The sequence below is a fragment of the Carassius auratus genome, chromosome 40, assembly GCF_003368295.1.
Source record: "Carassius auratus strain Wakin chromosome 40, ASM336829v1, whole genome shotgun sequence".
Classification (NCBI taxonomy): domain Eukaryota; kingdom Metazoa; phylum Chordata; class Actinopteri; order Cypriniformes; family Cyprinidae; genus Carassius; species Carassius auratus.
The window spans coordinates 20,735,718-20,760,383 of record NC_039282.1 but is presented as its reverse complement, the minus strand read 5'-3'; the positions used below and the strand labels follow the sequence as shown (position 1 = coordinate 20,760,383).

The window sequence follows — 24,666 nt, the reverse complement described above, 5'->3', positions numbered from 1 at the left end:
AATAATAATAACAATATATCATGCCAAGTGCCTTTAATCTGTGTCTGTCATCAAGTAGTTGCCCTGCAGACGGTACCGAGGTTCACAGTCGAGGTCTCACCGGGAGAGAAAGAGAGAGAGAGAGAGAGGGGGGAGGGGGAGAGAGAGAGAGAGAGAGAGAGAGTGAGAGAGACAGAGAGAGAGAGAGAGAGGGAGGGAGAGAGAGGGGGGGGGAGGGGGAGGGAGAGAGAGAGACAGAGAGAGAGAGGGGGGGGAGAGAGAGAGAGAGAGAGAGTGAGAGAGACAGAGAGAGGGGGGGGCAGGGACAGAGACAGAGAGTGGGGGGGAGAGGGAGAGAGAGAGATTGCACGAGAGAGAGAAAGAGAGAGAGAGAGAGAGAGAAAGAGAGCTCACATCTTTGGAATGATTCCCTCCAGTAAAGCTTCTCATCCTCACATGGATGGATGCAGAGGAAGCTGCTGTCAGTAAGTTCAGTTTCCTCCGAGGGTTCCTGACCCCGTTATGACACACGTTAATGAAACAATCGATTAAGACGGAGAGAGCTGCGGTGTGAAGAAGCACCAGGCTGTTCCACACACAGATAAAACATCAGCTGACTCTGACTCGCTCTCACGGAGGGATTTGGTCTCCAACAGGAAGCAGACGAGACGCTCTGAATGAAGGGGATGGAGGAGTGAAGCGGAAGCGAAGTGTGATGAGATCCAGAGCGACTGAGACACGGACACGCTTCCATCTCACAGATCACCACGAAACACCTCCATGACCCTCCAGCACTTCAGCAGTTAAACCTCAGATCACAACATCCTGTCTGAGCAGCAGTAATTAATCAGGAATTACGTGCATATCATGCTGTAGATTAACCGAACTGTAATATTTCTGGCATTACAGTAACTGGGGAAAGTGCTGGACAGTCATGAAAACAACACAATCATAACATTTCACAAAATCATAGAAGCCTGATTCTGCCACGGGATGGAAAACAGGGATCTGCAATGTTTTCCATCATAATCAAAAATAATAATTGTTTAGTCAGAACTGCAACGCAAATTCTGACCTTTTCCTCACAATGCCATGTTTATATCTTGCAATTCTGACTTTTTTCAGAATTCTTAGTTTACTTGAATTTTATTTATTTTTACCACTGAATAAAAAAAGTGAGTTTATATTTAGAATCATTAGCAATTATGTTTATAGATCGCAATTCTGTCAGAATTTAGAGATAAACTGGAAAAAAGTCAGTATTGTGAGATAAAAAGTTTCAATTAACTTGTCTTTTTTTTATGCCATGGCAGAAACAAGTTTCTATAGAAAACAGGCTTCCTTTTCTTTATGAAAAGTATTTCTTTTGGTTTAGACTGATGTGAGCAGGACGAGTTCTGGAGCGGTTCGAGCTCTACACACACACGGCAGTGACGCAGCAGACTCAATCATTACACAAATAAAGCAAACAAGCCTGTTTTTCAGTCAATACAGTTTTACTAGACACAGAGCAGCGTCTGAGAGACGTATAAAACACACACACACACAAAGCGCTCGGATGCTCTGATAAGGCCGAATGGGATTTTCAAAGACAACACACCACAAATGAATCCAAAGAAAGCACCACTGCGATTGGTCGATTCTGTGAAGCCAGGAGGAAATCAAAGATGACATCGACGATGAAATGGAATCTGATTGGTGGATTTTTGCATCAGTCAGTAGGAGGCGGAGTCTGTCATTGGTGGACGTCCCTGTCAGTCATGGAGGGGCGGAGCTACAGACGAGCACAGCTCGATCTCTCAGTGGCCACGCCTCACATCTTTACTTCATAGATCTGTTTATAAAAATCATTTGGATAAAGTCTCTCGGGTCATATTATGATTTTGCTATACCTGCGTATTTACAAACTGAAGAAAAGCTGGCGGCTGTAGTGATGCACTGGTAAACATCTCACGTGTAAGTGCTAAGAAACCTCTTGTACCTGGCCAGAAATAAGAACGCATCATAACAGATAAACACAGGGATGCCTGAAGTCGTGAGGGTCAGAGGTCATGCAGGCAGATGGACACAGGAAGTGGATGTAAACGAACGGCTACTGACCGCGCTCAGCAGAAGGTCTCGCTCAGACCAGAAGCACCATCATTCCTCGCGGTCACACACCTCCAGCTAATGACGCTCATCCTGATCTCAGTTCCGCAATATAATAGTTTCTGTATTTCCTTTATAATAAACTTAGTTAAGTACAATAAAGTAGAAAAATATTAGAGAACATATACACAGTTAGTTGTGTGTGGTCTGTAGTGACTCGTGTAGTTTGTGTGCGTGTGTGTGTGTGTGTGTGTGTGTGTGATGAGCTACTGGAGCACAGCGCAGTCATCATTCAGTTCTTTCACCGGCTTGAGTATCATATCGTCGACGTTCTGTCCATTCCGTCTGCAGAGAGAGAAGGAAAAAATGCTTTATAAACTTTAGTGTTGCCAGGTCATCTTGATGGTGTGCTGTGATTGGGTGGAGCGGGATGAAGGCGTGCTGTGATTGGTCGTACCTCCTAAGGCGTGCTCTGTCATGCTGAGGCACAGAGACTCCAGCGTGGGGTTGATCTCCAGATCAGTCCCTGGAACTTGGCATTCTGGAAACAAGAGTATGTGATCAATCAACATTGCATTATTGTTAAGTTTTAAAGGCTGAAATGTGAGGATTATCATTTTAAAAAACGTTTGTCAAAACACGTATCATTTGAACATATAGTAATATGTTGGATCATGTTGTAAGTCACACAACCTACTTTCTTCAGTTACAATCTGGCAGTCATTGCTAATGTTATTCATGCCGCTATTCTGTTTGATGGTTTTTATTATAACACTGGATGAAATTATTTCTGTGTGTATCAGGAAATTTTCATATTTCTTCTGTAGTTTAAAAAAATGTGTTTGTCTGTATGCATACCATAAACATTCACATCAAAACGGACTCTGTCCTTGTGAAGTCAGCAGTGTAAGCAGACAACAGGCGGAGGATCGCGGTCAGTACCTTGTTGCTGGAACAGGAGCATGGTCTGAGGAGACGTGTGAACAGGAAGTGAGTGAGTTCTCTGCACTGAACTTCTGCTCTGGCTCGGCATGCTGTTACTGCCTCCAGGATTCCCAAACCACAGATTCTGAAACACATGATCACACCAACCGTCTGTCACTGTCAGCCGCTTCTGAACCAGCTTCTGTCTCTGAGAGAGTTCAGAGTGTTATATCTCCTCCATATTCTCACTAGTCAAGACTGTATATGATACTCAATAAAACACATGTGCAATATTTTGTGTAAAGTTTAAATAAACCGCTCCATTCCAAACAGAGAGGTGTGTAGAGCGCTGGTGTCTCTGACCTGTCGGCCCTGTGTGCTGACCGCGGGGGGGTTAGTGAGCGAGTGTCGGGGGGATGCTCCGGTCAGACCCCCGGCGCTCATCAGACTCATGCGTCCGGCTGGAGGAGCTCCTCGGGGGGGCATCTGGAAGGGTCTCTGTCCCCGGCGGCTCAAGCCTGCGCTCACAGATCCAGCTGTGGGCAGAGAGTTCGACCCGTACTGCTGCCAGCTGCACACACACACACACACACGGGGGTCACCGGTGAGGACGAGCGGCACACACACACACACACACACACACACACACACACACACACACACGGGGGTCACCGGTGAGGACGAACGGCACACACACACACACACACACACACACACACGGGGGTCACCGGTGAGGACGAGCGGCACACACACACACAAACAGCCATCGCTACACACTCACCTTCGCCGGTACACACCGCTGTCAATCACAGTCTTCCGCGGGAAGAGGCGGAGCAACTTCAGCACCTGCTGTTTCCATGACAACAGCCGCTTCTTCTGCGTCTCTGTAAACGCCTGACACACACACACACACTCATGAGAGTCACGCTGGAGCACAGCAGCATCAGTGATGGAGCAGGCCTCACCTCGTGTGTCACACACTTCTCTATGAGCTGCAGGTAACAGCTGATGTTCTCCTCGTCCGGTCTGGACACCAGCAGCTGTGTGCACACTGGACACACACACACACACAGCAGCTGGTTTTATACTTAACTACAACCATTAAAAAAATGATGCTCGTTATTTGAAATGAATTAAAATGTGAATAAACCTTTCCCCATCACACGTGTGAACTGTCCTGTGATGTCTCCGTCACCGATGGGTGCAGATGTTGATTCTCCGTCACACGCTGGAGGATTGTGGGTCTGGAAGCCCTCGCCCTCCTTCTCTTCACCGGGATTGGCTGCTTTATCGACAGGCTCCACCTCCTTCTGGGCAGCAGTGGGCGGGGCATAGACTTTGATTGGCGTGATGATGATCTGCTGAAGCTCTTGTAAAGCATTCCGAACGTTCCCGCCTTCCAGAATATCCTGGAATCAACAACACAATCTACGATAAGAGGACGGTTGGAGACGAATCAAAAGAAACGCAGATTCAGATCCATCGTTCACCTTTTCTAGAGACTTGAGGACGCCCTGTCGCTCTCTCAGCTTCTGGATGCTCAGAGCGATCTTGTGTCGAGCTCCCTTCGTCACGTTCTGAAACAAACACACACCACAACTAACCAACATCATGCCACCCAAGGTTTATTCACCTTATTTCTGGTAAGAAGCAGTGAAATTCATAATATTAATTGACTGTTTTTGAGTGACATCAGGAATTATTATAGTTAATATCAGGAATTTGCATTCGTGGCTCATTTGTCATTTCAAAGAATCTCTTAATTCAACAGCTTCACCACTGTAGAAGTCGGGGGCGGGGCTTTGAGGTCACATGAGCTGATGGGGCGGAGCTCACCTGCGACTCCAGGTGCTTCTCTGTGAGGATCATCATTTCTTCATACGTCATCTGAGAAAAGAGCGACGCGTATTTATGCAGACGGAGACTCTTCAGCCAGGCCGGCACGTCTGCAGGAGAAACACACACACACACACAGACACACACACACACAGACAGAGACACAGATACACACACACACACACAGAGAGAAGGTGAAGTGATTCAGAAATCGCCCCTGAGCTGTGTGTCAAGTGTGTGTGTGTGTGTGTGTGTGTCTCTGTGTGAGTGAGTGTGTGTGTGTGTGTGTGTGTGTGTGTTTCTCTGTGTGAGTGAGTGTGTGTGTGTGTCTCTGTGTGAGTGAGTGTGTGTGTGTGTGTGTGTGTCTCTGTGTGAGTGAGTGTGTGTGTGTGTGTGTGTGTGTGTGTGTGTGTGTGTGTGTGTGTGTGTGTCGGTCACCTCTCATCCCGCTGCCGTCCTCCTGGAAAGTGTTGCGTGCGTTGCTCTGCTCCTCCGTCTGCTCGCTGCCTGAAGATGCCACACTGCTCTGCGGCGACAGAGGGGCGTGTTCTGCTCCGGACACGCCCTGACACCCGCCCCCCTCCTCCTGGCTCAGCCAATCAGAGCTGCAGGCCGGCTGATTGGAGGGTGTTAGTGACATGGAGGCTTGAGTGGGCTCGGCTGCACCTGACCAGACAGTCCTGCGGAGCAGTTATTGCAGATCAGCACCTGATATCTTACATCTGACCTACACACTGACCGCTGCAGGTTTGAGAAATCGCAGGTGCATTTTGGTCCGTTTGTGCATGTTTATATTTTTACCAATGCAATCAGATTTCGGAAAGCTGCTTTTTAAAAAAATGGAAACAAGCATGTTTTTATTTTTTTTTAATTGCAATTCAGTGTTTATTTCTCACAATTCAGACTTAGAACTAAGAGTTTATATCTCAGGTTTGTATCTTGCAATTCTGAGAGAAAGAAAAACACTACTGTGTGATAAAAAATTCCAAACGGTGAGATAATTTTAGTTTTAGTAAGCTTTCACACACACATCAGTGTCAGACAGACCTCAGACGGACGGCTGGCGCACGTTACCTGTGCTGCTGTTGACCGGTGAGGTCACTCCACCCGTTCCTGGGAAAGCCATGTGTCCGTTCTGTCCGGCCGGTGAACTGCAGCTGGACGACAGCTTCTCCTGCCAGCCGTACGCCGGCTCCAGAGCCTCGGCGGAGCAGGGCCACTCGTCGGAGCCCTGCCGGGCGTGATGGTGGTACGGGCCGGGCGGAGGCGGCCGTGAGGACAGGTGCTCCTCCAGGTGATTGAGCCACAGGGCCAGAGAGTTACGGTCATCAAGGGTGGTGGCCGGGTGGATGAGGGCGTAGGACAGCAGCTGGCGACTCTCCTCCACGAACAGACTGCTCTCGATGGTGTGGCTCAGGACCATCTGCAGCAGCTTCATGTACTCACACTTAGCTTCACTGTTGCGTGGCTGCAGCAGGGGCAGATGGGATAGCAGCAGCGACACGGCCTTCTCCTTGGGCTCCTGCTGCCACTGACTGACCACAGCTGGACAGAGACACCAGAGAGATCCGTTTCAGACCAGGTTCAGATGTTAGAAAATAAAGCTTCAACAAGTGTTGACATTTCCCAACACCACAACAGTAATGACTTTATGAACTACTTTACTTCTAAAATCGATATTATTAGAGATAAAATTACAACCATTCAGCCGTCAGCTACAGTATCACATCAGACAGTGCACTATAGACCCCCTGAGGAACAGTTCCACTCATTCTCTACTATAGGAGAGGAAGAATTGTATAAACTTGTTAAATCATCTAAACCAACAACATGTATGTTAGACCCTATACCATCTAAGCTCCTAAAAGAGGTGCTTCCAGAAGTCATAGATCCTCTTCTGACTATTATTAATTCCTCATTGTCATTAGGATATGTCCCCAAAACCTTCAAACTGGCTGTTATTAAGCCTCTCATCAAAAAACCACAACTTGACCCCAAAGAACTAGTTAATTATAGACCAATCTCGAAGCTCCCTTTTCTGTCCAAGATACTAGAAAAGGTGGTATCCTCACAATTATATTCCTTCTTGTTGCAGTGCAGTATGGAGTACCTCAAGGCTCAGTACTAGGGCCGCTACTCTTCACGCTTTATATGTTACCCTTGGGAGATATCATCAGGAAACATGGTGTTAGCTTTCACTGTTATGCTGATGATACTCAGCTCTATATTTCCTCTCAGCCCGGTGAAACACACCAATTTGAAAAACTAATGGAATGCATAGTCGATATAAAAAATTGGATGACGAGTAATTTCTTACTGCTAAATTCAGAAAAAACAGAGGTGTTAATTATAGGACCTAAAAACTCTGCTTGTAATAACCTAAAACACTGTCTAAGACTTGATGGTTGCTCTGTCAATTCTTCGTCATCAGTTAGGAACCTAGGTGTGCTACTTGATCGCAATCTTTCCTTAGAAAGCCACGTTTCTAGCATTTGTAAAACTGCATTTTTCCATCTCAAAAATATATTTAAATTACGGCCTATGCTCTCAATGTCAAATGCAGAAATGTTAATCCATGCATTTATGACCTCAAAGTTAGATTATTGTAATGCTTTATTGGGTGGTTGTTCTGCACGCTTAGTAAACAAACTACAGCTAGTCCAAAATGCAGCAGCAAGAGTTAGACATTAATTTTTGTGGTGCATGCAACATTTAATTCCATGTCTGATTCAAGGCCTTAACTTGTGGAACAGTGAATTGAGAGATTTGTTATTTAGTTAAAGATGCCCTGCTGTGTCACAGGCAGAACAGGAATCATAATCACATCAGTCTGTACGAGCGAGCTCAAGATCAGTAACACAGCAGTGCTCATGCGTGGTTCCGCTGGTTTCACCTGCGTTGTTGGCCTCTGCCTCCAGTATGTGTATCTCGGTGCAGTCGGCCAGCCAGTGGTCCAGACAGATGTGCAGGAACCGGGCCTGCGTCCGAGAGACACGCTTCAGCAGCGACAGCAGCGCCACTGTCTGCTCACACTCGTTCCAGCCCTTGAACCAGTCCGTCAGGATCCCCACCTGGTCCCGGAACATCATGGCCAGAGTCTTCAGGGGCAGGGGCGGGGCTAGAATGAGGGGTGGGGCTTGTATACACTAGGGCGGGGTTACAGGCGGTGCTCAGAGAGGCACTGAAAAGCCCTCACATGGTTCTGGAGCGCGGTGGACTCCGGCCAGGCACGGGTCAGTGTTCGGGTCAGGGGTCAAAGGTCACAGGCAGATGCAGACGTGTCTAGAGCATCTTCACACACACACGGACGCCAGGAGCTGCACACAGAGCACACGCGTGTTAAACAAATCACACAAACACTCATTCAGACATCTTTCTGTCTCAGATTCCCACATTCCAGCAGACCACAGCAGCTGAAGCAGAAACAATTAGTACATACAGATGAGGACAGATGAGGTGAGGTCAAACAGATACGCTCTAAATTAGACAGAAATGAGTAAATACAGTCAGATTAGGGAGTAAAAATCACACAGAATGAGGTGTAAAACCAGGGTAAACATTTAAATAAAAGAAGTTAATTCAATCATATATGGTGAAAAAACTCAATCACAGGAGAAGCGTAAAATCTGAATTAATGTTAAAATGAGATGAGGAATTACAGCCAGAAGAGTGAATTCACATAGAGGTGTAAAATCAGAGTAATGAAGTGTAAATGAGAAAGATGAATAGATATCCCACAGTCAGAAGACAGATGGTGTAGAGTCAGACAGATGAGGAGTAAACGCGAGTACAGGAGAGTAAACCGAATCAGACTGATCAGGTGTGAACAGAGTCAGATCAGAGATTAGAATCATAGAACTGGAGGGGTACATCGATTACATATCGGATGAAATGTAAATATGGAATGAGACTGCGGTGTATCGATAGCCCTGCTAGCACACACACACACACACACACACACAGATATATCGCTGTTAATGCCAGACAGGATCAAACACACACACACAGATAGTGATGGAAATGTCTGAACGAGCTACAGAGGGTTTGATTGAATGTGTATTGATATGTAATTAGTGCAGAAATTAAATAAACACGGAACACTGAAGCGCGGCTTACAGGCCTGATGCTAAAGCTAATGCTAACAGCAATCTGACTGAACGCGACACAAACACACACACACACACACACACACACACACACACACACACACATACACATCGGTCAACGATAACAATACACCCGATTCATCATTACACTCAATAAAACACACTTCAGGAGAGGAAGCATCGCCAACACACACACTAAAGCACAAACCTAGAGCTAACACACACCAAGAGATTAAAACACACTGCACACACACTTACTGAGCGACACGCGTGAGATCTTCGCGGAAACACACAGAACCGGCTGAAGATCACCGACAGAACCGAGCGACACACACACACCGCGCTCTCGCTCTCGCTCTCTCTCTCTCTCTCTCTCTGTGTGTGTCTGTCTGTCTCTCTCTCTCTCTGTGTGTGTGTGTGTGTGTGTGTCTGTCTCTCTCTCTCTCTCTCTCTCTCTCTCTGTGTGTGTGTGTGTGTGTGTGTGTGTCTGTCTGTCTGTCTCTCTCTCTCTCTGTGTCTGTGTGTATCTTTATCTCTCTCTCTTACACACTCTCTCTCAATTCAATTCAATTTTTTATTTACATTTACATTTAATCTAGAACAGATAAATATACAGTTGCTGGTCATATAATTAGAATATCATCAAAAAGTTGATTTATGTCACTAATTCCATTTAAAAAGTAAAAATGTTATATTCATTCATTACACACGGACTGATATATTTCAAATGTTTATTTCTTTTAATTTTGATGATTTAAACTGACAACGAAGGAAAATCCCAAATTCAGTATCTCAGGAAAAATAAGAATATTGTGAAAAGGTTCAAAACACCTGCAAATCCTTTAAATGGTCTCTCAGTCTCGTTCTGTAGGACACACAATCATGGGGAAGACTGCTGACTCGACAGTTGTCCAAAAGACGACCATTGACACCTTGCACAAGGAGGGCAAGACACAAAAGGTCATTGCAAAAGAGGCTGGCTGTTCACAGAGTGATAGAGATAAACACACCCTGGAGAGGATTGTGAAACAAAACCCATTCAAAGATGTGGGGGAGATTCACAAAGAGTGGACTGCAGCTGGAGCCAGTGCTTCAAGAACCACTACACACAGACGTCTGCAAGACATGGGTTTCAGCTTCGCATTCCTTGTGTCAAACCACTCTTGAACAACAGACAGCGTCTATGGGGTATTGTGAAGAGGAAGATGAGATATGCCAGACCCAAGAATGCAGAAGAGCTGAAGGCCACTATGAGGATAACCTGGGCTCTCATAACACCTGAGCAGTGACACAGACTGATCCACTCCATGCCACGCCGCACTGCTGCAGTCATTCAGACACAAGAGACACAACTCAGTATCGAGTGCTGTACATGCTCATACTTTCACACTCACTCAGTCCATCACTCTCTCTCTCATTCACTAGAGCTGCTCTACCAGTTTAATTCAGTTCAGTACATTTCTATAGAGTCGTTTGTTTTACACTGTTCTCTACATTACTGACCAGAGTCAGCCTTTAACTGCTCAAGATGATCCAGAAATGGTTGCTATATTCTGGAAAAGTGACTCAAGGTCTAGATTAGTAGTTGTGTTTATAAATGCAGTGATAGTGTACAGTGTTCTCAACGTATTCAGCTGCACACACTGCAGATCAAATCTGTGTAAATCTCTTCTCATGGCTCCAGCGGCAGATGAAGTCAGAGAGTGCAAACACGCGTGATCTGTGGTTCCTCATGACAGAAGAAGGCAGTGTTTGAGTCTGACGTCTACAGGAGCGTCTCGAATCTTCAGCATCCTGTCAGAGGAACCCAGAGGAACCGGACGCTCAGAGCCGCACCATGGTAAGATCGTCTCTTTCTGTCAGATCTGACTGCATCTAGAACGTGTTTGAGTCTCAGAGCATCGACTTCCAGAGCTGCTTTATGACTTTACTTTAAATAAAAGAGGAAGCGAAGCATTACAGAACAGCAGAACACACTTCCTGTCCTCGATCTCTCGAGCTGGCGCTTCTAACGGCCATAACTCAGTCTGATATGAGTTCAGCTCTGGTTCAGTGTGTGCTGCAGCTGTCAGGTTGAGTTATAGATCTGTGTTGTTTCTTCAGTCGAGTTCTCTAGTTGTGTGCGAGGTGGACGGCAGTCTGCAGGAGAAGCTGAAGAAGTTCCGCTTCCGTAAGGAGACCAGCAACGCAGCCATTCTGAGTGAGTCTGACGCACGCTTGATCTGTGTGAAGATCCCACAGATGCTCATTCTGCTCTTGTGTTCCTCAGTGAAGATCGACATGGAGAAGCAGCTGGTGGTGCTGGAGGAGGAATACGAGGTCAGTGTGACCTTTGTGCTGCTCTGAGGGTCAGGAGGTCAAAGGTTAACTCACCTGTGTGTGTGTGTGTTTCAGAACATCTCACTGGATGAACTCAGAGAAGAGCTTCCAGAGCGTCAGCCTCGATATCCTTAACCACACTGATCTGATCACCGGATTTAGATTTGTTATTGTTGTTAACTAAAAATGACACCATAAAAAAAACTAAACATTATCAAAACATAAACTGAAATTATTTGATTTCTATGGAGTCAGAAGAGGGCCACATATACTTCTGCTAAAGACATTTGTGCAACAAGAAGCAAGTATTGCTAAAGAAAAAAGGTTTTGCAAACAAAAATTAAGAATTGCTAAATATGTATGTTTGTTTGCAAAAAGCACATTTATTTAATTTTCGTTTGCAAAACTTTAATTTATTTTATTTTCAAGTATATTTGGCCCTGTTTTGACTAGTTTTTATTAATTTCAGCTCATTTCCATTTAGTTTATTTTTAAGTGCTAAAATAACTACATCTAAAACTGAACTAAAATAGATATGGACACATTTAAAAAAGAAGTTAATATTTTTTTTTACTACAACTAAAACAAACTACTTGCAATAAAGTAAACATTAAATAAAAAATAAAAAAATATTTCAGCTTTATGCAGTAAAGGCAAACCTTTTATTTAGTTAAACTTGAATTACTAAAATAAGTAAAACTAAACCTGGAATAAAAATGAACATACAATTAAACTTGTTTAAAAAAAAAAGAAACAAAATTGGTAAAATGTAACTAAAATTCAAATGAAACCAGAAAGGCAACATTTTCACATGTTTTAGTTGAACTTGAAGTACTAAAATAACACAACCTAAAACATAAATGTATAAAAACTATACAGACAATAAAAATGACAAAACACACACAACTGATTATTAAGACTAGAGCTGAAAATAAAAACGAATGTAGCAGTCTCAGTGTGAGTGTGTGTTCTTTGACTCAGACGCACGTATATCGTGTACAGTTATAAGCTGACCCACGGTGATGGACGTGTGTCGTATCCGCTCTGCTTCATCTTCTCCAGTCCTGTGGGTGAGTACAGACGGCTGCAGCTCAGCGTTCAGAGGCGTTCACACTCGATTCACACTGAAACCGCTTCTGATGTCTCTCAGGCTGTAAACCGGAGCAGCAGATGATGTACGCTGGAAGCAAGAACCGGCTGGTGCAGTCTGCGGACCTCACCAAGGTCAGGCACTGACCACTGCCTCCTCTCTGATGCTAACGGTCAAACGGCTAATTATACAAGAGATATCACTGGAGCAGATGAGCTGCATATGAACAAGCCCATCAATCGCAGCTAACATTGTATCAAAGTTATGAGCAAATGTTACAAAGTAACATTAATGGAATGTTCGATCAAGTCTCTAATAATGATCTCAAAACAGTAACACAAATCAGTATTTATGCATCGGTCGTGGACTGTTTAGTTTGACGATTTTTACGAATTGTTTCAGAACGTTCAAAAGTGTTTTTGCTGTCGAAATGGTTTCATAAAAGCAATTCATCTTTTCTCTCTCTCTGTAGATTTTTGAGGTTCGTAATGCGGACGACCTGACTGAAGAATGGCTGAAGGAGAAATTGGCATTTTTTCGCTAAATCTATGAACAGCATCATGAAATCACTCAGAAGTGACATTCAGAACTGGGAACTTATTCTGTTTTAAATATCTCAGCATAATTCTTGCTCTTATTTCATTTGTAAGCCTGGAGAAACTGGTTTTCTGTAAATCATGTGTTTGTGAATCAACATCACATAAATCAGGTCTGAATCTCAGTGCGTCTGGTGATTTGTAGTGCATGTGTGACGTCAGTTCAGCTCTAGAGAAACACAGTCACTTCTGGAATACTAACAAAATCGTTGTTTATTTACAATGTTTACACTGTAATGAGGAAAAACCAGCAAATAAAGGTGCTCACTAATGAGAGATTCACTCAGTCCATGATGAAAGAGCAGAGAAATTAAACAGGAACACCTGACAGCAAATGAAAACTGAGTCTACCTACAGCAGCAGGACACACACACACGCACACACACACACGCGCGCACACACACACACACACACACACACACACACACACACACACACTCAATCTCACATGTCCAGGTCAAGCAGAATGTGTGTTTCATATCAGAGACCCAACAGAGAGGGACAGAGTTAAACAGCACTAGTGCAGCAGCTGCTGGTGGGCGGGGCCAGGCGTGAGGTGTGGCCGTCTCATTGGCTGTCGCTGTCGTCGCTGGAGTCGGACGCTCTCTCGCTGCCGCTGTGCTGAACACTACTGCTGTTACTCCTCGCTCGCTCACCCTCCTCATCCTCACTATCATCATCACTGCCGAAGATCTCCTCCTCGTCCCGTGCCTGCCGGTCCTCTCCGCTCTCGCTGCCGCTGCTCTTCCTCTCGCGCCGCTTGACCTCCTCCTCATCCTCCTCCTCCTCCTCGTCTTCATCAGCGGGACGCTCCTCTTCCTCGCGCTCAGACTCGCTCTCAGAGTTCTCAGAGTCGCTGGGCTTCTCACGCTCCTCACCTGAACACAGAAGAACGGTGACATTCACATCGAAGGAAGGTTCTCCATAAACCACACATAACATCACGCACTGAACGCTCATTCATAACCGTAACAATCACTGGAACTGAACAAATAATTACAACAGTGTGTGTGTGTGTGTGTGTGTGTGTTACCGGAGTCCTGCAGGTCTTTCTCCAGGTCCAGCTCCTCCTCTTCATCCTCAGGCTCGTGATTCTCCAGCTGAGCCTTGCGAGCCTCCTGTTCATCAGACACACACAGATCAGTGAACACATCTTCTGTGCAGACAAACTCAGTCTCAGATGATTGTGATGTGATCTGACCTGAGCCTCCAGCTCCTTCTCGTTCATGTCTCTGTGTTTACACACCAGCACAGCGTTCGTAGACGACTGAGCGCCGACCTTCGCCCGCCGCTTGCTCAGACGCACCCTAACACACACACACACACACGGTCAGTAACACACGCAGAGCTGGAGTGGGCGGAGCCGTCTGTGTGATTGACAGATACCTGGTCTCCAGCTCATTATAATAAACTCCGTCTCCGTCTCTGAAGATGAAGAAGTAGTTCTCCTCGTATCCTTTACTGGCCTTGTTCTTCACGTTCCAGTTGTACTCGCGAGCGATCTTATAATCATACCTGCACACACACACACACACACACACACATCAGGATACCAGTATAGTTAAACAAACTCTTCTCTGATGAATGTGTTTGCTGAAAGAGTCTCACAGTTCATCAGGCATGTACTCCAGATCCTCCTCCACGTCTCTCTTGCGTTTGCGCATCGTGTCCTCGTTAGGCAGGAAGTACGCCACAAACTGATTCCCCTCCTCGTCCATCATCCCCCTGAACACACACACACACATCAGGTTAGCTGACATCAGGACTCTGGTTTCTCAGGGGTCAGGGTTCACACACACACACCTGATCATGGCCTGTGACATCATGTCCACCCCCGCTGGGGCAGAAACATCTTTAGGAGCCGGATCAGAGTCAAAGATGACTTGAGCACACGGATTAATCCACATCTGTGAGAGAGAGAGAGAGACGGACAGATGTGAGCACTGAGTGTGTGTGTGTGTGTGTGTGTGTCTGTGTGTGTGTGAGTGAGTGTCTGTGAGTGTGTGTGTAACCTTGAAGTCTGGGAAGACGGGCAGAACCTCCACCGGTGTGACTCTGGGTTTGCTGTAATGCTGGGCAATCTGGAAGATTCACACAGAAGAATGAATCAGAAACACATCAGACCAGAGCTGACATCACGCGTGTGTGTGTGTGTGTGTGTGTGTGTGATCCCCGTCCACTCACGGATTTCTGCGCGTCTTCAAACGTCTTCTCGATGGCTGCGATCTGACTGTCTCTGTCTTTGTAGATCTCCTCCTCTGTGAACTGCTGCTTCACGGACACACCGATCCTGCGCACACACACACACACACACACACACGGGAGTCACATGATGATCAGAGCGTCACTCTGAGATATCAGACAGACTGGTGGTGTCTCACTCACTTGACTTCCACCTTCTCGTTGGAGACGCCGTATCTGTTGAACTCGGTGGAGATGTACTCCGTCTTCCTCATCCACGGCACCACCTTCGCGTGCTGCTGGGACCTGAACACACACACACACACACACTCGTCAGAGTCAGTGCTGGGGGTCAGAGGTCACAGGAGAAGTGATTCTCTCGCACCTCTTTGAGCTCGACGGAGCCTGAATCTCCTCCTCCAGCAGCTTCTCATCAGCAGAATCCAGCAGAACTGAAACACACACAAAGCAAGGCATCTTTATTCCCACCACGCTTTATCTAGTGTGTACTGTGTTCAAGCAGTGTGTGTGTGTGTGTGTGTGTGTGTGTGTGAGACTCACTGCTGGGGTCGATGCGGTACGTGTCAGGGTTGATGAGGTCGATGGTGACGCCCAGATCTGGTTCGGTGAGCAGCTCGTGCCTGTGCTGTTTCTCCAGTGATGTGGCTTTATACTGCACAAACCTGCGACACACAGCACGCGGTCAGCGTGACGTATCTATCCCAGCAGCCCCTGCGAGGCGAGCCGTACCTGTGCTGGTCGAACGGATACGTGATGAACTTGGGATCGAAGGGGATATCTGGAAGACTGTTGCCATACTTCACTCTGCACACGACACCAGACCTGCAGCACACAAGAGGTTAAACACACCTCTGTTTCCAAACAGGTTTCCCTCTGTCAGCCCCGCCCCCTCTCTCATGTGATTGGCTGAGTCAGAGGCTGACATGCAGGTCACTCAAACAAAACACACTACACAGTACTGAAGAACACTGATGAAGAGCACTATTTAGGGAGGACAGGACAGGTGACACATCATCATCATCACCTCTCTGGGACGCTTCTGTGAGCTGAACTCCTGCAGGAAACACAAAACACACGTCACACACTCCTTGAGACATGAGGAGATCTACATGAGACAGCTGCGATGTCTCTAATGAAACCCAGCAGAGCATTGAGCGTGATCAGGGGTTGTGTGTGTGTGTGTGTGTGTGTGTGTGTCTCACCGGTGTCCATCCTCCCGCTGCGCCTGTGTCTGTACAGTGGGAGCCATGCTGGAAAAACACACAAATCACTAATAAACAGCGACGAAACACTCGAATAAAGAGTTTAAACCGGTTTATCAACAGAAACAACAGCAGCGCGCTTCTCTCTCTCTCTCTCTCTGTGTGTGTGTGTGTGTGTGTGCGACTTCTGCGCCGTCTGCTGAAGGACCCCGCGCGGAGGAGGGGCTGTCCCGAGCGGCGCCTGTATCAAACTATGTTTATGTGTTCATGTATTTATAATTTTATGTGATATTTTACAGTGCTGGGGGAAGATACTTTTAAAACTAATGCGCTACAATATCGCGTTACTTCCGTGAAAAAAGTAACTAATTATGTTACGTTTTATGGAAATTAATGCGTTGTGCTACTTTTCCTCTTTTTTTTAGAAACAATAACAACAACCAAAGAGAAACAAATGTTATGTTTATCCAAAACAAAAACAAAAAATGCTTATTAGTATAGTTGAATCGGGTCATAGAAGGTCAGCAGGTAATGGTTAATAAAATGGAATTAGACACATAAAGGATATTTGTGTTATTTAATATGTTTGCATTCGACTGTTTTTATTGATTTTGAGGAATACTGTACATCAGTGTTTATTGATGTAGAGCAGTTATATGAACAGAAGTGTTTATTTTACTAATGTAAGATCATTTAAAACTGATGCATTCTTGTTTTTAAGTGACATATAATGTATTCTGTTTGCTTTATACGTTAATTGTGATTCTATGGTGTTATTTCATACAGTAAAGAAGAAAATGTTAAACATTAAAAACAAACATGTAACCACACGTGATTTAACAACAAACCAGATTTATAAACGCTTCGTAACTCATGATATTTTGTGCATTAACTAATGTGACCACACTTGTAACGTGCAATAAGAGAGATTTTGCTTGTTTTTGTTCAGTGTAGAAAAGAAACCTCAGAAAACTCTATTTAAAACAGATTTATTTTTATTATTAGGTAAAAAAGATAAACGGGTACAAAAATAGACAGAACAGTAGTTATATAATCATTCATCCGGAGATGTTAATGTTTATGAAACCCCAGCTAGTTAAAGAGATGAGCTGGTTAAACTCAGTCAGGTAAGGGTTTGTCACTGATCGTGTGAAGAAACCTAAAGCGTCTGATGTTCCTGCGGCACACTGCTCATGTTCAGTGTGTTTCTGCTGAATCCCTCGACTCCATCCGCCTGCAGAACCATCACTCTCTGATGTCACAAGCATCTGCTGACCTCTGACCCCCCACGTGTCCCCTCATGTGACCTGGCTCTCGTGTGATGACATCACTTCCTCAGGTCTGCATGTGCGCAGAAAGGTCAATTCTGTAGGAGAAGATGAGCAGGGTTTGCCGTATAGGAAGGTTTTCTTAATCTTTCCGTATCAAAAGCAGAACTAAAGCTCACCTGCTCAACACATAGAGGAACTGATCGGGGTCACCCGCAGACTCACTGCACACAAAACAAGACACGCTTTCACAACAGCACCACAGATAAGATTTTAAAGACATCTTTGTGTTGAATTGTGACTGTCCTCCTCACAGACGGGAGAGTGTTCTTCACTGGCTCACACTTTATTTTACAGCGTAACTGAAAGTCAAATATTGTGAAAAACTGATAGTGTCTCAGTCTGGACTCACCCTGAACCCCAGTGATAGAAAACCCGGTCCTGATAGTACAGACACAGGAAGAGCCAAACACTGATGGTCTCCAGCCAAAAGATGACGATCAGGAACCAGATCGAAGACAACAGCAGCTCACACAGCATCCTGACACCTACAGACACCATCATCATCATCATCTTCATCACACATCCTGACATCTACAGACACCATCATCATCATCTTCATCATCACACAGCATCCTGACACCTACAGACATCATCATCATCTTCATCACACATCCTGACACCTACAGGCATCATCATCAGCATCTTCATCATCACACATCCTGACACCTAGACATCATCATCATCACACATCCTGACATCATCATCGTCGTCCTCAGACAACAACAACAAAAACAACAACAGAGAGTCCATCTGTAATAAACCACCTTGAACCAGTGAACGAGCTTGTGCGCGCTCCCGACCTCTCCTGTAATGAGCTAGCGTCTGTCTGGATGTGGTCGACTAATTAATAAACAGAGTTAACAGTGAAATGCAGCAGGAACAGCTTCTAGTGAATGCGATCGCGTTGAAGCGCCACTTCCGGGTATGCCCGCGTTCCAAGATAAAAGTCCTCATTCAAGAAGAATAATTTCAAACGTCCTTAACATCGGCATTTAATTAAAATATCAAAAACGATTTCTGAAAAAGTCATCTGAATCATGAAACAAATAATCACAATAATTACTGATCCAAATTTCAGCGGTAAAACCTCAGTACAGATATATATTTAAAAAAAAAACATTCAAAAGAGAAGTGTTTATTGTCAGAGACAATTTGTTATTATTTAACACCAGCCAAACATCAACAGTTAAACCGGATCCCTTGACATTACAGTTATAAAAACAATCCTCCTTCCGCTGTAATCCCGGAAGTATGGTCGGATGTCGGATCAGGAACAGGAAGTGAAGTCACCGCTGCGGCTGTGTGAGTTAGCTCGATTCCAAGCGACTCTTCTGATTAAAGTTGAGTAATTAAAGGGCCTTCATGGTTGATTAAAGTCCGTGTGTGGTTGAGAAGCAGCGCTGCGTGGATCTTCAGCTGATATTACAGTAGTGTCTGTGAGTACTGTAGTATTACCGCGGTATATCGCTGATATCTCTCGGATTCACGCAGCTCTTTGGAAACATCGAGGGACTGGCTCATGTTTGTTTGACATTCATTCCTTTTTTATTCAATTTTATAAAAGAAGAGGATAAAAGTCACTCGTAATAAATGCCAGAGACTGCTGAGGGTGAGTGTCTTAGTTTAGTATTTATTAATATACTATTATAATAATGATTCATGTTTTGGAATTCATATTTATAGTTTGAGTAATTTGATGTGATTTTGTAATTTTTATACGTCTTTTAAAATATTTTTTTGGCTTTATATAAATATTTTTTCATTTTATTACTTTCAGTTTGTTTTTCAGTTTTCATTAAATATTTACATTTTATTTTACTTACACTGCTGTTCAAAAGTTTGGGATCAGTGAGATTTTTTATGGGTTTTTAAAGAAATCTCTTCTGCTCACCAAGGCTGCATTTATTTGATCAAAATACAGTAAAACAGTGAAATATTATTCTAATGTAAAACATCTGTTTTCTGTGTGAATCTGTGTTAAAGTGTAATTTATTTCTGTGATGCTCCGCTGTATTTTCAGCATCATTCCTCCAGTCTTCAGTGTCACATGATCTTCAGAAATCAGAATAATATGATGATTTACTGCTCAAGAAACATTTCTGATTATGATCAGTGTTGAACACAGTTGTGCTGCTCAATATATGCCACTCTTTATCAATTTAAAACATCCTTACTGGATGAAATCATAAAATAAAATAAAATAAATAAATACTGATCCCCTTTTAAACTTTATAACTGTAGTGTATATTGTAACAAAATCTTTCTGTTTCAAATAAATGCTGTTCTTCTGAACTCTCTGTTCATCTGTGAATCCTGAAAAATCAAATGCATCACAGTTTCCACAGAAATATTGAGCAGCACAACCAGGGCCGCGGGAAGTAATTTTGAACAGGGGGTGCTGTGAATTTTTTTTTTTTTTTTGACAAAAAACCTATGAGCCTATAGGCCTATTTAAAATACATTTTAAAAATAAATACATTGAGATTTACTACTTTATTGTCATATACACTTCAGTGCACAGCCAGCCAGGGTCTGAAACACACAAACATCAGTTCTCAGATATGCGCAATGCGCTATTAATCTGAAGCAGAAGCAGAATCAGAAATAATAGTTTAATAATCGAAGGAAAACGAAATAATTACTTTCATTACAATTTCAGATAGCCTATACATACATGAAACTTATTTAGATACAACAAATAATATTACAACAAAATATAATATTAATCAAACAAACTTCACAATAACAATAAAACAATGCAATCGATTTGGTCAACTGGCTTGAGTCACTGCACGTTTATGTCACACGTGACGCAACTCTATTAACTCCAAAATCTTTTTACGCACACTACAAGGAAATAATCTCTGACTATTTAAGCAATTTGTTTATTGAACATTTCTCTACATCCATTACGCAAAAAACACACGCACAGTATAAAGCTTTCTGTCTTCATCTCCAACCTTTTTACACAAACCACAAGGAAATAATCTCCGACTATTTAAACGTTATTTAACAGTTCTCCACAACCATTACGCAAAGAACACACGAACGAAATAATACTCTCCATCTCCATCCCCACCACCTTACAAAAATACTATAGTGTACTACTTACAATTGCTTGGCTAGTCAAAGCTGATCCCACACTTATTGCCAAAAAAATAAATGTTACAAGCGCGGCAGCACCATGCTCTTACCTGAGCTACATGCAGGCGGGGTGCCCTGGTTACAGGTGTCCAAATGTCGAGGTGCGCTGTATTATATAAAGATGGATGTATTCTGCATGGAACGAGCGGGAAACCTCGTTACTCGGCGACCAAACCTGCCTGCCTGACGTTGACAACGTAACTTCCGAACCTGTGTTGATTAGGCCTCAAAATATGAAATTAAAATCCAAAATATACGTAATAGACTACGTGTGTCAAAATCATTTTCTAAAATATTAATAAGGAATTTATAAATTGTGCAAAATATTTTAATAGGCCTACTTTTTTTTTTATCTCCCTCTCGTCACTAGGGGGTGCTGCAGCACCCCCAGCACCCCCCCTTCCCGCGGCCATGAGCACAACTGTGTTCAACACTGATAATAATCAGAAATGTTTCTTGAGCAGTAAATCATCATATTATTCTGAATTATAACTAAACTGAAACAGTACAGCAGCAGAATAAACACTATCAGAAACAAGCGTTCGTTCAGCAAGCTGTTCTCTCGTTTAGTCTCAGAGGGGAAATGGTTTATCTGTTTTCTCCACAGACTGAAATCATGGAGCGCAGCTGAACGAACACATCCACAGCCGAGTCATGTCTCTGCCGGAGGAAGCAGGGGATCGTGGGAAGGAGCGGGAGCGTGGCGCACGTCCCAAGGTTCGTCAGAGCCGCTCCGAGGAGAGACGAGACGGAGGGAGGCGGAAGAGCAGGACAAGGAAGAAGAAGAGCCACCCGTCACATGACCTGACCTCGGAGCGGCCCTTGAGCGACGGCTTCCAGTACGGAGATCTGCTGGAGTCCAGCTCATCCTCTCAGGTCCTGGGATCGTCCGGATCCCTGCTGTCCGAACCGGTCTCCACCAAACACTCCCTCGCCTCTGACTCCAGGAGCAGCAGGACGCTCCGCCAGAAGATCCAGGACGCAGTGGGCCAGTGTTTCCCCATCAAGACCCAGGTCCTGTCCCCCTCGCCGTCCTCCAGGCGTAAGATCCTCCTCAGCGAGCTCATGCTGGACAGCTGTCCGTTCCCCGCCGGCTCGGACCTGGCACAGAAGTGGTACCTCATCAAACAGCACACGGCTCCCATCTCTCAAGCTCCGGTTCTAGACTCCCGACCCACGCTTGCTGTGGAGGACGAGGATGACCGCTTACGAGAGAGACGCCGGATTAGCATCGAGCAGGGAGTCGAACCTCCACCCAACGCTCAGATACACACCTTCGAAGTGACGGCACAAATCAACCCTCTTTACAAGCTCGGACCCAAACTAGCTCCGGGGATGAATGAGTTAGCCGGAGACGAGCGTGCGACGCTGCTCCTGCAGAGCTGTTTGGAGACGCTGGATGAGGTCACTGCGTCCAGCACACCGTCTGACCCGGACTCGACCGCTGCGTCCCCGTCCTCACGCTCCCTCTCCGTCGCGCCTCTAGTTCAGCCAGACAGTCCCAAATCACTCGACGGATTCCTCCGCATCCACACACAGATCGACTACATCCACTGTCTAGTCCCCGATCTGCTCCGGATCACTAACCTCCCGTGCTACTGGGGCGTCATGGACCGATACCAAGCCGAAACACTGCTGGAAGGCAAACCCGAAGGAACGTTCCTCCTGCGTGACTCTGCCCAGGAAGACTACCTGTTCTCGGTCAGCTTCCGGAGGTATGGACGCTCGCTGCACGCACGGATCGAGCAGTGGAACCATAACTTCAGCTTCGACGTGCACGACCCCAGTGTGTTCCACGCTCCCACCGTCACCGGTCTGCTGGAGCACTATAAAGACCCTAACTCCTGCATGTTCTTCGAGCCGCTGCTGTCGAACCCCATCCACCGCTCGCAGCCCTTCAGCCTGCAGCGCATCTGCCGCGCCGTCATCAGCAGCAGAACCTCGTACGACGGCATCAACGCTCTGCCGCTGCCCAGCGCTCTGAAGGAGCACCTGAAGGAGTACCACTACAAGCAGCGCGTGCGCATCCGCAGACTGGACACCTGCTGGGACTGACCGACTGACCACACGTGCCCTGATCGAACCACGCCAGTGCCTTCCCCACGCTACTCACTGTGAGCGCTGAACGCTGTTAGCTCTTCCTTATGACAATGAACGGAGTAACACTGAATCTGTATTCTGTATTTATCATCATTCTCAAGACGAGGGAGTTAAGACCCGTTCAGGCCGAGAGCGATAACTGTAACGATGACTATAACACTGACTAGGGCTGCACAACTACGCAGTCGTTCACTTTCTACATGTTTTCTCAAGGTTTTGTCATTGTTTTAATTTTAGTTTCATGTAACATTATAATACGATTCATATTTTTACTTTTTTTATGATTTAAAGAAACCAATTCGATTTATGGTTGACATTCGTGGGTTAATACTGTAGAAACGTACAAAGTTTTTCAGCTTGTTTATTTTCATATAAGAATAAGGCATGCAGTTGCATCAAACAATGGTATAAACATAATATAGTGTTAATTGTTATAAGCGTAATTAACAATTGCAATTACAAAATCAAGGGAATAATGAAGAGTTATGATCTTTGCCATAATTGTGCAGCCCTACACTGACGTAACCCTTCCGCTGACCATTGAATGTCCATTTTTAAATTATATTAGGTGTCATTTTTATCAAGAACATATATTAAATAATCTTCCCTCGAAACGCCATTGGGATAGTTTTGAAAAGCGATTGGCAGGTTGTAAACACTGTGTAACACTAACTCTAAAGTTGACTGTTACGATACTGATTGACTATAACTATGTGACATTGAATATAATGATGACTTAAACAACCACAACAGCGATAATTATAACGATAATTAAATTAGCGCGCACATAATTAACGGTCCGTTTATTTTAAGGGCGTGCTGTCGCTTTAAATTCTCAAGCGCTGTAAAGTTGGTGGATTCCGATTGGCTGTCAGTGTTTTTATCGTTCATCAGCTGAAATCGTTTCTCTGTTGTGATTGTAATAGTGCTGACATGCTGTTCTCTCGGAGTTAGAGTGATTATTAAAAGCTATCGCTACAGTTATCGTTCTTTAATTCCTCGCATCAGATGACGTCAGAGATCTCGATCTTCATCACATCAGTCTCTCACTCATTCCACACACAAACGGGCGATTAGAGTTTGAATCCGGATTATCTGGTTTTCCATCTGAGCGTCATAAACGGATCGGAGACACTCCATTGCTTTTGTTTTTAATGTTCTGTTTCTGTGTTTTATTGCAATCTCACAATTGATTTATTTAATCTAGAAACCAAATATTTGAGCATTTTCAACTACTGAAACCTCATTGAAAAACAACAGCAACGAGTGAATCTACAACAACAAGTCTATTAGAAATGCTTGTAAATCTCTGACCATGTTAAAGATGTTCCAGAAACGGCAGCACTGAATCTGTTTTATTTAATGAACTCACAAGATCATTACAAACTGAATGATGTGTGTGGAGACTAAACTAAATCAGATCAGCCGGATGTTTTCTATGAAATGGATTGCTTTTTGTTTTGTGTCGGTTTCAAGAGGACCATCATGAATGTCACAAACTTCTTGCCTGTTTTGTTTGTTTATTTGTTTGACACTGGTATTTATTTATTTTCTATTTAAGGCTTGCCTAATATTCTTAACATTTTCCTTATGTATTTCTGATTTATTAAAGCCAAGTGTGAATAATTGTATTGGTGTTTATGGTGTAAAAAAGCACATATTAATAAACTATGTTGTATCTTTTCTCACTCTCTGGTGGTGTTTTTGCTATTTCTGTTTACCTGAAATAATAAAAGACATGTTAAATCC

General features: G+C 44.4%; 3 protein-coding genes and 1 pseudogene across 3 annotated transcripts; 2 read left to right on the top strand and 2 right to left on the bottom strand.

Moving 5' to 3' along the window:
• Positions 1-359: 359 nt before the first annotated feature.
• Positions 360-9,314, bottom strand: LOC113058871 (protein Smaug homolog 2-like; annotated as a pseudogene).
• Positions 9,315-10,678: 1,364 nt separating this feature from the next.
• On the top strand, positions 10,679-13,063 carry LOC113058870 (glia maturation factor gamma-like). Its single transcript, XM_026227136.1, has 7 exons — positions 10,679-10,773; positions 11,037-11,133; positions 11,203-11,252; positions 11,328-11,377; positions 12,240-12,322; positions 12,403-12,476; positions 12,815-13,063. Exons 1-7 carry the CDS (start codon positions 10,771-10,773, stop codon positions 12,884-12,886), a joined length of 429 nt encoding a protein of 142 aa, XP_026082921.1. The 5' UTR covers positions 10,679-10,770; the 3' UTR covers positions 12,887-13,063.
• Positions 13,064-13,349: 286 nt separating this feature from the next.
• On the bottom strand, positions 13,350-16,473 carry LOC113058869 (RNA polymerase II-associated factor 1 homolog). Its single transcript, XM_026227135.1, has 14 exons — positions 16,343-16,473; positions 16,165-16,194; positions 15,870-15,962; positions 15,681-15,802; positions 15,505-15,571; positions 15,324-15,425; positions 15,123-15,228; positions 14,951-15,019; positions 14,742-14,845; positions 14,547-14,663; positions 14,325-14,453; positions 14,140-14,245; positions 13,972-14,056; positions 13,350-13,816 (listed from the first exon to the last, which is right to left on the bottom strand). Exons 1-14 carry the CDS (start codon positions 16,387-16,389, stop codon positions 13,506-13,508), a joined length of 1,488 nt encoding a protein of 495 aa, XP_026082920.1. The 5' UTR covers positions 16,390-16,473; the 3' UTR covers positions 13,350-13,505.
• Positions 16,474-18,954: 2,481 nt separating this feature from the next.
• On the top strand, positions 18,955-23,093 carry LOC113058868 (suppressor of cytokine signaling 5-like). Its single transcript, XM_026227134.1, has 2 exons — positions 18,955-19,282; positions 21,425-23,093. The coding sequence occupies exon 2, from the start codon at positions 21,472-21,474 to the stop codon at positions 22,870-22,872; it is 1,401 nt and encodes a 466-aa protein (XP_026082919.1). The 5' UTR covers positions 18,955-19,282; positions 21,425-21,471; the 3' UTR covers positions 22,873-23,093.
• The last annotated feature ends 1,573 nt before the right edge of the window (positions 23,094-24,666 follow it).